Source organism: Dreissena polymorpha, chromosome 13, assembly GCF_020536995.1.
Source record: "Dreissena polymorpha isolate Duluth1 chromosome 13, UMN_Dpol_1.0, whole genome shotgun sequence".
NCBI classification, from domain to species: Eukaryota; Metazoa; Mollusca; class Bivalvia; order Myida; family Dreissenidae; genus Dreissena; species Dreissena polymorpha.
In genome coordinates this window covers 51,623,097-51,635,598 of record NC_068367.1, presented here as the reverse complement: position 1 = coordinate 51,635,598, position 12,502 = coordinate 51,623,097, and the positions used below count along the sequence as shown (strand labels likewise).

General features: G+C 40.4%; 1 protein-coding gene across 3 annotated transcripts in view; it reads right to left on the bottom strand.

The window, feature by feature from the left end:
* The window catches only part of LOC127855440 (integrin alpha-6-like), a 128,702-nt gene that overhangs the window by 70,451 nt on the left and 45,749 nt on the right, over positions 1-12,502 (bottom strand). For 2 of the 3 annotated variants that reach the window (XM_052391016.1, XM_052391015.1), the window contains exons 3-4: positions 11,717-11,802; positions 3,724-3,939 (exon numbers count right to left, since the gene is read on the bottom strand). In XM_052391016.1, the coding sequence (XP_052246976.1) occupies positions 3,724-3,939; positions 11,717-11,802 (302 nt within the window). Of the gene's footprint in view, positions 1-3,723; positions 3,940-7,918; positions 8,043-11,716; positions 11,803-12,502 lie in introns of those variants that run through there. The other variant, XM_052391017.1, reaches the window with a different exon arrangement.

The following is a 12,502-nucleotide window of genomic DNA, read 5'->3' as shown; positions in this document are numbered from 1 at the left end:
AGTGCATTATCTGTAAGTTAACAAATAAAATGAGCACTTACACTGAACATTTCAAGCCAAAATGAATGTAAATCAATATTTGAGTAGATTTTGCTTTTGATACCAGGCAATTAAAAAAAACTATAATTCCCAATAAGAATATTTCACAACGCAAATTACCCCAATTTCAGGGGTTTTCGCGCACATTTTTTTTCCCAAATGGTATGGTACAGGTACATGTACATTTTTTCCAATCTGGGAAGAAAAAACGCTGTGATAATTTCACATACAACATGTATGCTAAAAAAACTTAAGCAGGGACCTTGTCACAGACTAGCATATAACTACTTATGGTATTAACAAACTTAAATGTTCACTAATTAATTAACTTTGTGAAGATGGAAGTTCATCAAATCTATCAATGTAAAATAAAGTTAGGTTATGCGATTGTTTTTTGTGTGCTAAGGGAGAACATCGTTGTGTTCTTGCATAGCCTGAAATATGTGGATTGTGTCCCTGCTAAGAGATGATATTGGTGTTACCACACTTACAACTAGCACATATTGCGTTCAATGTATGCTACTGGCTATTTCGCTTAAATTAAACTAATTTCAGCACCATTTGTAGTAGGGATTTATCCCATTTCACTACTGTACTCTCTTGAAAGATTGCTCCACAGGTATAATGCCAGGTTTAAATCTTCCATTATATTTAATGCTGAAGAATGCAATTCACACTTTGCAACAATTAATATACACAATATGCAATTTACAGATGGTTTTACAGTCTTAGTATGCAGTGCATTTCAACGTTTATTGCACATAATATAAATGTTATAACATAAAGTAGTTGATAATAATTTACTTAAGAATTCATACTGAAATGCAACATTTGCTGATGAATTCAAAAAGGCAGGTTAATGTGTAGGATGTTAAAAGGAATATTCCTAGTATTTCATGGATTTTTTAAAATTAATTAATTATAATATTATTTAAGTAATACACGCTTTCCAAAATACTAACCCTCCACCCCGCCATCATTCTTCCCCTATTAAAGCAGCATTATTTAAAAATATATTTCAAATTTCAATCAGTCTATTTTATTTCAATTAATCAACACATTAAAGCATGTTCTCATAACCACAATCCATGGCATTGAATACGTTTGCACCTAAAATTCTAAGTATTATTACTAAAGACTGAACCGGTCGGGATGGGACTTTTTCAACGTTATTCCCCTCGTCTGCTATTCTGAACCAGGGGGGCATTGTGGAAGGGGGGATGATGTTCATGGGTTACCATCGGAGACAATATCTGGGGAATATTATTATGTGCACAGTTTGATTTAGTTAATGCAACTATGATTACCAGTAGGTCCCTTTAATGTTTCATAAAGTCCACTCTGTGAACAAGTCCTACAGCTGTTTGTATTTTGCTATTACATTAACTCAACTGTGAATTTATCTTGATGTACAAATTGCATAATAGTGTAATTGTGGACTGTGATATTTATTGCAGCTATTTTGCCTGGCTGTTTCAAGTTCCCACTGTTATGTCTGTGACCTACATCTGCAGTTATTATTTACGAGATAACAATGCCATATTTTCATGCCGCCTTTGTTGTCAAATGTTAGTTCGTTTAATAAGCCAATTGCATGATTGAGACGTAACGCTTTAAAATAATGTATTGTGTAGTTAGGTCCTCAAAGTGGCATGAACACATACAAACAGATACCAGAAGTCATGCTAGTGCATGAACACATACAAACAGATACCAGAAGTCATGCTAGTGCATGAACACATACAAACAGATACCAGAAGTCATGCTAGTGCATGAACACATACAAACAGATACCAGAAGTCATGCTAGTGCATGAACACATACAAACAGATACCAGAAGTCATGCTAGTGCATGAACACATACAAACAGATACCAGAAGTCATGCTAGTGCATGAACACATACAAACAGATACCAGAAGTCATGCTAGTGCATGAACACATACAAACAGATACCAGAAGTGATGCTAGTGCATGAACACATACAAACAGATACCAGAAGTCATGCTAGTGCATGAACACATACAAACAGATACCAGAAGTCATGCTAGTGCATGAACACATACAAACAGATACCAGAAGTCATGCTAGTGCATGAACACATACAAACAGATACCAGAAGTCATGCTAGTGCATGAACACATACAAACAGATACCAGAAGTCATGCTAGTGCATGAACACATACAAACAGATACCAGAAGTCATGCTAGTGCATGATGTTTTTCCGAAAAACATTACATTACAAGAAGACTTGAGTTTGCATAAAAGCTGAAAGCTACATGAATATATTTAAAACATGTCAGTTCACAAAAAACATCAAACTCTGCGCCATTTTGTTCCCTATCTCAGCAATTCCCAGCTGCTATTGTTCTTGCAGAGTTATTACAACTTGCAGAATGTTATCAGAGCCTCTCTATTTCATATGAGCCGCGCTCTGTGAAAAGGGGGCTTAATGCATGTGCATAGTGTCGTCCCAGATTAGCCTGTGCAGTCTGCACAGACTAATCAGGGACAACACTTTCAGTCCAAACTTGATTTTTGTTAAGGAGAGACTTTCTTGAAACAAAAAATATAAAAGCGGAAAGTGTCGTCCCTGATAAGCTTGTGCGTACTACACAGGCTAATCTAAAAAGTCGACACTTTACGCACATGCATTAAACCCCCTTTTCACAGAGCATGCTCATATATTGTGTGTTATACACAATTATTTTGTCAGGAAATTAAAACGTATTTCTCTTTTGTTCTATGGCTGTGAGATTAGATTTTAATACAACCTGCAACTGCACATACAGGTATGGTAACCATGAAATGGCTGTTTTATTGTGCTGTTGTATTCTCAAATGAACAATATTATATTTGATATACCGCTTCATCAGGCTACACGTTCATATATACTGAAGTAGTAATCACAAAAATTCTGAAGTGAATTATTCAACAAGTAGACCTGTCTGTCAAGCGTTATATCTTGCCATAAACATTTCAGCTATGATCAAGGGATTCTGACATAACTATCACCTAAAATGCAGTCAGACAACTTTTGTCTTATCTGTACCAGCAATAAATCCTTGTCCTGGCTCAGATGTGGCACAAAATTTGGAGTAACATCTTACATGAAAACCTTGAAGAAGTGAACTTGTCATTCATAGACATTTCTTTTTGCTTCCCACACAAATTGTTTTTTTTCTTTTGCATTCATTGACTGGGTTTTGAATTTAGTTTTTAGTTTCATGCCTTTTCTTCATATTGATGAGTAACCTAAGATTATTCTATAACTTTGTTATAAAGTAAGGAAAGTGCAAATAGTTTTATTTAAGTACAAATATTTTTTTTGTATATCTGAATTGTTTTCGTTAAGCTTACCTTGTGTGACTGCCTTTTCACTCAAAACTGGCACTTACAGAAACACTTTTATAATGAAATTTGACTTATGATTTAAAAACTTGTTCATTGTTTTAAAATGAGATCACATTGAGAGGCACCTTATTAGTAAAATTTAGTACCACACAAAAATCTTTTCCATAACAGTGGACTTCTGCTGAATTTTAGTTGTTCAGCCCCATAGTAAGCCCAAACTTTTGCAAAGACCAACTGAACTTATCAATAAAAAAGTCGTTTTTAAGTGAAAAGATGGTCCCACTGTGTAAATTGAGTCCAAAAAACGACCCCACCACTATTGCATGCATACCTCGGTTATGTAGGCAGAGATCCCAGACTGACAGAACGCATACTCCTCATGCTCCTTGACCTTGGAGTACCCGCTGCACGGCGTGAAGATGTTGCCAATGCCCAAGTCAATATTGAGGGCCAGGTCCTGGGTCATCTGGTAACACATTCCCAGCCCGTAGATGTTGTTAGTGCTGTCTGAGGTCTCCTTGATTTCCTTGTATCTGTGGGCACAAGCCTGTGGGTGGAAGATAGGATGAGTCAATTTATATGCACAAGCCTGTGGGTGGAAATTAGGGGGGGGGGGGGGGGGGGTCAATTTATATGCACAAACCTGTGGGTGGAAATTGGGGGGGGGGGGGGAATTTATATGCACAAGTCTGTGGGTGGAAATTAGTGGGGGGGGGGGGGGTCAATTTATATGCACAAACCTGTGGGTGGAAATTGGGGGGGGGGGGGTCAATTTATATGCGCAAGCCTGTGGGTAGAAGATAGGGGGAGAGTCACTCAATGTGCACAAGCCTGTGGGTGTAAGATAGGGGGGTCAATTTATATGCACAAGCCTGTGGGTGGAAGATGGGGGGGGGGGGGGTCAATTTATATGCACAAGCCTGTGGGTGGAAGATAGGGGATGAGTAAATCAATGTGCAAAAGCCTGTGGGTGAAAGACAGGGGGGGAAGTCAATCAATGTGCACCAGCCTGTGGGTGGAAGATAGAGGGGAGAGTCAATCGATGTGCACAAGCCTGTGGGTGAAAGACAGGGGGGAAAGTCAATCAATGTGCACCAGTCTGTGGGTGGAAGATAGAGGGGAGAGTCAATCAATGTGCACAAGCCTGTGGGTGGATCATAGGGGGAGAGTCAATCAATGTGCACAAGCCTGTGGGTGGAAGACAGGGGGAAAGTTAATCAATGTGCACCAGCCTGTGGGTGGAAGATAGAGGGGAGAGTCAATCAATGTGCACAAGCGTGTGAGTGGAAGACAGGGGGAGAGTCAATCAATGTGCACAAGCCTATGGGTGGAAGATAGGGAGAAAGTCAATCATTGTGCACAAGCCTGTGGATGGAAGACAGGGGGGAGAGTCAATCAATGTGCACAATCCTGTGGGTGGAAGAATAGAGGGGAGAGTCAATCAATGTGCACCAGCATGTGGGTGGAAGACAGGGGGAGAGTCAATCAATGTGCACAAGCCTGTGGGTGGAAGATAGGATGAGTCAAGTCATATGCACAAGCCTGTGGGTTGAATTAGGGGGGGGGGGGTTCAATGTATATGCACAAACCTGTGGGAAGAAATTGGGGGGGGGGCGGTCAATTTATATGCACAAGCCTGTGGGTGGAAATAAGTGGGGGTCAATTTATATGCACAAGCCTGTGGGTGGAAGATAGGGGATGAGTAAATCAATGTGCACAAGCCTGTGGGTGTAAGATAGGGGGGGGGGTCAATTTATATGCACAAGCCTGTGGGTGAAAGATAGGGGGGGGGGGGTCAATTTATATGCACAAGCCTGTGGATGGAAATAGGGGGGGGGTCAATTTATATGCACAAGCCTGTGGATGGAAGATAGGGGGAGAGTCAATCAGTGTGCACAAGCCTGAGGGTGGAGGATAGGGGATGAGTAGATCAATGTGCACAAGCCTGTGGGTGGAAGACAGGGGGGAAAGTCAATCAATGTGCACAAGCCTGTGGGTGAAAGACAGGGGGGGCAAGTCAATCAAAGTGCACCAGCCAGTGGGTGGAAGATAGAGAGGAGAGTCAATCAATGTGCACAAGCCTGTGGGTGGAAGATAGAGGAGAGAGTCAATCAATGTGCACCAGCATGTGGGTCGAAGACAGGGGGAAAGTCAATCAATGTGCACAAGCCTGTGGGCGGAAACAGGGGAGAGTCAATCAATGTGCACATGCCTGTGGGTGGACAATAGGGGGGAGTTAATCAATGTGCACAAGCCTGTGGGTGGAAGATAGGGGGGAGTCAATCAATGTGCACCAGCCTGTGGGTGGAAGACAGGGGAGGGAGTCAATCCATGTGCACAAGCCTGTGGGTGGAAGACAGTGGGGAGAGTCAATCAATGCACAAGCCTGTGGGTGGAAGATAGAGGGGAGAGTCAATCAATGTGCACAAGCCTGTGGGTGGAAGACAGGGGAGAATCAATCAATGTGCACCAGCCTGTGGGTGGAAGACAAGGGAGAGTCAATCAATGTACACAAGCCTGTGGGTGGAAGATAGAGGTGATAGTCAATCAATGTGCACAAGCCTGTGGGTGGATAATAGGGGCAGAGTCAATCAATGTGCACAAGTTTGTGGTTGGAAGATATGGTGAGAGAGTCCATCAATGTACACAAGCCTGTGGGTGGATAATAGGGGGAGAGTCAATCAATGTGCACAAGTATGTGGGTAGATAAAAGGGAGAGAGTCAATCAATCTACACAAGCCTGTGGGTGGATAATAGTGGGAGAGTCAGTCAATGTGCACAAGCCTGTGAGTGGATAATAGGGAGAGAGTCAATCAATGTATACAAGCCTGTGGGTGGATAATAGAGAGAGAGTCAATCAATGTACACAAGCCTGTGGGTGGATAATAGGGGGAGAGTCAATCAATGTACACAAGCCTGTGGGTGGATAATAGGGAGAGTCAATCAATGTACACAAGCCTGTGGGTGGATAATAGGGAGAGAGTCAATAAATGTGCACAAGCCTGTGGGTGGATAATATGGGAGAGAGCCAATCAATGTACACAAGCCTGTGGGTGGATAATAGGGAAAGAGCCAATCAATGTGCACAAGCCTGTGGGTGGATAATAGGGGGAGAGTCAATCAATGTGCACAAGCCTGTGGGTGGATAATAGGGGGAGAGTCAATCAATGTGCACAAGCCTGTGGGTGGATAATAGGGGGAGAGTCAATCATTGTGCACAAGCCTGTGGGTGGATAATAGGGAGAGAGTCAATCAATGTACACAAGCCTGTGGGTGGATAATAGGGGGAGAGTCAATCAATGTGCACAAGCCTGTGGGTGGATAATAGGGGGAGAGTCAATCAATGTGCACAAGCCAGTGGGTGGATAATAGGGGGAGAGTCAATCAATGTACACAAGCCAGTGGGTGAATAAAAGGGGGGAGAGTCAATCAATGTGCACAAGCCTGTGGGTGGATAATAGGTGGAGAGTCAATCAATGTGCACAAGTCTGTGGGTGGATAATAGGGGGAGAGTCAATCAATGTACACAAGCCAGTGGGTGAATTAAAGGGGGGAGAGTCAATCAATGTGCACAAGCCAGTGGGTGGATAATAGGGGGAGAGTCAATCAATGTACACAAGCCTGTGGGTGGATAATAGGGGGAGAGTCAATCAATGTGCACAAGCCTGTGGTAGATAATAGGGAGAGAGTCAATCAATGTACACAAGTATGTGGGTGGATAATAGGGAGAGAGTCAATCAATGTGCACAAGCCTGTGGGTGGATAATAGGGGGAGATTCAATCAATGTACACAAGCCAGTGGGTGGATAATAGGGAGAGAGTCAATCAATGTACACAAGCCTGTGGGTGGATAACAGGGAGAGAGTCGATCAATTCTCAAAAGCCTGTGGGTGGATAATAGGGGGAGAGTCAATCAATGTGCACAAGCCAGTGGGTGGAAAATAGGGGGAGAGTCAATCAATGTGCACAAGCCAGTGGGTGGATAATAGGGAGAGAGTCAATCAATGTACACAAGCCAGTGGGTGGATAATAGGGAGAGAGTCAATCAATGTGCACAGGCCTGTGGGTGGATAATAGGGTGAGAGTCAATCAATGTACACAAGCCAGTGGGTGGATAAAAGGGACAGAGTCAATCCATGTACACAAGCCTGTGGGTGGATAATAGGGAGAGAGTCAATCAATGTACACAAGCCAGTGGGTGGATAATAGGGGGAGAGTCAATCAATGTACACAAGCCAGTGGGTGGATAATAGGGAGAGAGTCAATCAATGTACACAAGCCAGTGGGTGGATAATAGGGGGAGAGTCAATCAATGTGCACAAGCCTGTGGGTAGATAATAGGGAGAGAGTCAATCAATGTGCACAAGCCTGTGGGTGTATAATAGGGGGAGAGTCAATCAATGTACAATAATAAAGAGAACATAAACACCATTAACATATTAGTGAGATACATTAGGATATATAATAGCAGGTAAAATAGCATATTACATAAAAAAGTTATTAAACAATGTAATGATAATACAAACCATCAAGCACACTACAACACATCCTCCTTGCCCCCATACTTTGATTTCCCCACCGACCCCACTCTGTCTCTCAAAGTTTGAAGAGTATGACAGACTTCCCACTTAGATAATGAATAGATTCAAGTATGTACGTCATCATGGCTGACCACATCATATCTTTCTGATCTACTGTAAACCTGACTGAATGGTGTGGCTTGCTATTTTGTGACAGCTATTTATAAGGTGACTTTTCAATATGTATGTAATGATTTTGTATTTCAAAATGTTGCAGTCAAGTGACATTATGGGGAGTTTAATATACTTGCAGGGTTTTTTTTTAGAAAAAGGGGAAGACGCTGGACGCTGGGTAAAAGGGGAAAATCGAGCGCAAAAGAGACATATTTGGGGAAAAAATAAAAACTGTTCATTTTAATGTCTATAACTCGCCTACAGACTTCAGGTTTTGTTTTAAAAAAAGAGGCATGTCTCTGACCTTTTTGTTCTTAAACACATGAACAAGTATGATATTAAAGTCAAAGTCCTAAATATAGTTGCAGGTGTTGATCTAATATTGAGAAATGTTTTCAACTGGGGCCGGGGAACGATGTCAATATTATGATTTCAATTTCATGATGAATGGGTTGACGATATAGATCTGCTACAGTATTGGAAGGGAAAGGTGCAGCAGCTGCCGATTGTCTACTTTCACTTTCACAATAATCCGACAGTATTAATCGATGTTGATTACATGTACCTCCGAATCCTGCTGGGTTTCAACGGTTTTTGATGATTCATTCTTAAAAAATGCGTCAACGCAATTAATATTTTCCGAGTCCGATCGTTTTATTTTGTTCGTGTATAAACGCCAATTGTGAGACTTTTTTTCTGTTTTAACGTTTATATCTTGGCTTTCATATAACCCGGATGAAAATTCGACTGGTTTCCGGTAATTAATTGACGAAACACCCTTCTCGCGCAAGACCGGAATCCAGTAAAATAGTCACATGATTAATACGATAAGTTGCCGGGTTTCCATGACGTACTTTAAGAGCTATATATAGAATCACTGGGATTCCAGATTTGAGTGTTCGTCAGGAGAGAGAGAGAGAGAGAGAGAGCAAGATCGTTTTACATGGTACAAATTGGATACGTGTTGACTTCCCAAAAGAAAAAAACATGTCTTTGAGGGTAAAATATTATATTTGGGAGAAAAATTATATTTTTTTTGGGGGGGGGGAATGTTATTTTTAGGGGAAAAATTCTGGTAGGGGAAGACGCCGAATATCGGCGTCACTTTCTTAGTAAAAAAAACCCCTGACTTGACACCTTTAGATTTCCTAAAATGTGATTTTTACTCTCTTATCACCTAGGTTTTGTATTTACACAATTGTATTAAAATTTTAAGTCAAGACTCACCAAGAGCAGTAATATAATTACTGCACATCACAATTAAAACAGTAAGTCTGCAGTGAATAAGGAAAACAAGCTAAAGACCATAGCAGCCTATTAAAGAAAATGGATTAACATTTCGAAACTTGATTCAGTTTAAACCTATTTATTTTAGCTGGATAGCATTGAAAGCCTAAGGCTTATATAAACGCTCTCGAGTCCGTTTCCTGGGCCTAGAACCAGTACTTGGTGTCTTTGGGGGAGATCTAAAGAACGCTCCCTCCGTGGGGATCAAACCTGTGATCTCCCGATCACTAGGCAGACACCATATCCATTACACCACAGCGACCCGATATAAGACAGGCAATGCTTTGACAAATTTGACCCTGATCATCAAAACAAGCTTAAAAACTTGCTTAATTGATCAAATTTAGAAAGGTCAATACCCTGTCATGTATCTACTTAACAAACATTGATTGCTCTACAGCAGTCAATGTTTACATTGTTCCCTGATAGCACAAAATGTAAATATAATGGTCATTAAAGATAACAGGCTACACTACACCCATAGATCAATGTCCACTAAGTGTGCTATCTACACACATAGTTCAAAGGTCACAAAACACTTTCATAAAGCTAATTTTGCAAATATCTCAAGATGACCAACCACAGTGTATTGTATACAGAGCTTATAACTTTACATGGTAGTGACCTCTTAACAGCTCCCAAGTTGCAAATTCTCATTATACAGATGAAATATACAAACATAACAGTTGCAATTTCGTCTGCCCTGGCTTTGACCTGTGAGACTGAGAGTGAATGGAGAATAGGCAGGTTTTCACATTTATTTCATGAACTCTTAAGTAAAGTTTGAAGCTTAGAAAAACCCAACATCGGAGACATTTTCATTAACCGGAGTCAAACAATAACTTCTTGCATGCAGGACTTAAATGAACATCATCATGTGAGTTTAACATTGGGCCGTTAGTTAAGTTAAAATCTATATGAGCCACGCTCTGTGAAAAGGGGGTTTAATGCATGTGTGTAAAGTGTCTTCCCAGATTAGCCTGTGCATTCAACACAGGCTAATCAGCGATGACACTTTCCCCCTTAACTGGATTTTTGCTAAGAAGAGACTTTCTTTACAATAAACATATCATAAAAGCCGAAAATGTCATCCCTGATAAGCCTGTGCAGACTGCACAGGCTTATCTGGGATGACACTTAACGCATATGCATTAAACCCCCTTTTCACGGAGCACAGCTCATATGTATTTATCTGAAATCAATTGAATTGGAAGTCAATAAGGCCTATTAAGACATTCTCAAGTGTGGGTATCAATGTAAGACTTTGATAGCATTTACAGATTTCACCACTAATTGCTAATCTATGTCAGTCTGAAGTTAACAGTGGCCCATTGTTTAACTACTACCTGTACCTTTAATATCGAAGCTATGACTCAGTCATTAAAATAGCCTTCTGATGCAGATCAAGATTTGATTAAACATTATGTAGGTGTATTTTGCAATACATAAACATACATACATGTTTAACTGGAATGTGATGTGTTTTACATTCCAGAACTCATAATAACAAATTTGAAACTGCCACAGTTCGTATCATACATGTATTAAGAAACAGAAGTTTTCTAGATAAATGTCTTTGCAATAAATTGTATATGCAGCTGTGTAAAACAGGAATGGAACCTTACTGAAATAATTAATTTAATAACAATAGATGGGTTTGTCAGAAACACAATGCCCCCTACTGCGCCGCTTTGAAACCATATATTTGACCTTTGACCTTGAAGGATGACTTTGACCTTGACCTTTCACCACTCAAAATGTGCAGCTCCATGAGATACACATGCATGCTACATATCAAGTTGCTATCTTCAATATTGCAAAAGTTATGGCCAATGTTAAAGTTTTCGGACGCACGCACAGACTGACGGATTGACGGACAGTTCAATTGCTATATGCCACCCTACCGGGGTCATAAAAAGCTGTGATTTGAAGGTATATTTTATCTTATACACATATAAAGACAGTACCTCAGCTAATGTCACTGGATTTCAAGACATGCCAGTGACATTGATATTGCAGGTCTAAAAAGGCTCTTCATATTGAGATTGGAAAATGATCCTTCAAATTTAGGCGCAAAAACAACGCATTTTAGGCATCCAAACAAATCTGTCTCTAGAGACGCACCTTGCCTTCACAATGTGTCTACAAGGTAAATGTTGACAACAGAAAAACACTATGAACAAAAGGGGATGACAAAAATAACCATGAGCATATCGTGCTCAGATGAACTAAATCGATTTTTAATTGTAATTGCATGTTTCCTAAAATAATTTTCTTTTTTGACATTTTAAATGTCACCTAACATAAATTGAAGCCCCAGAATCTTCCCACAGAGTCACTCACCACGACACCTTTTCCAAGGCCTCCACTGCGTACAACCACACCCAGCCACTGGTCATGTCGCCCTGGGTCACCTTTGGAACCAGGACCTGAAACAAGGGGACATCACTCATAGTCTGTTCAACAAGGACAGTATTTGTGTCAATTTGTGTCATTGTACAGGAATATGTAACAATGGGAGAAAACTCATAATGTAACTCATTATGTTCAACAAGGGCAATATCTGTGAAAAGGGATCTAACTCAGTGTATGTGAATCAAGGGAAAAAACTGATATTATATTGGGACCTGCCACAAAAGGGCATAAATGGTATTCTGTTCATTAAGTGCAAAGTGTTGTCGTACTGGGACATTAATAATACTTTGCAATACAAAGGAAACATCTATTGAACTACATCCTTACCAAATGTGACAGGCAACATAGGGACATATTGTATATACTGTTCAGAAAAGGGAACAACCATGCAAATGTGCTTGACTAAGCAACACATGAATATAACTGACACTATGTACAGGAAAACTATAACAAAATTGAGCAGTGAATCAAACAGCATGAACTACCAAACAAATGATAATGGAAATTATCACACACATTAACAGACTTTTTAACAAAGGGGCATCATTCAAATTGTGCAACACAAGGGAGACAATCACCAATCAAAGCCAGACAACAAATGGACATATCTCCTGTTGTATAACCCATGGGAACACCTCTATCTACATGCTGGGACCCGATACAAATTGCCAAACTTGTATTTATTGTGTTTATACTTATCGGGGAAACATTAAT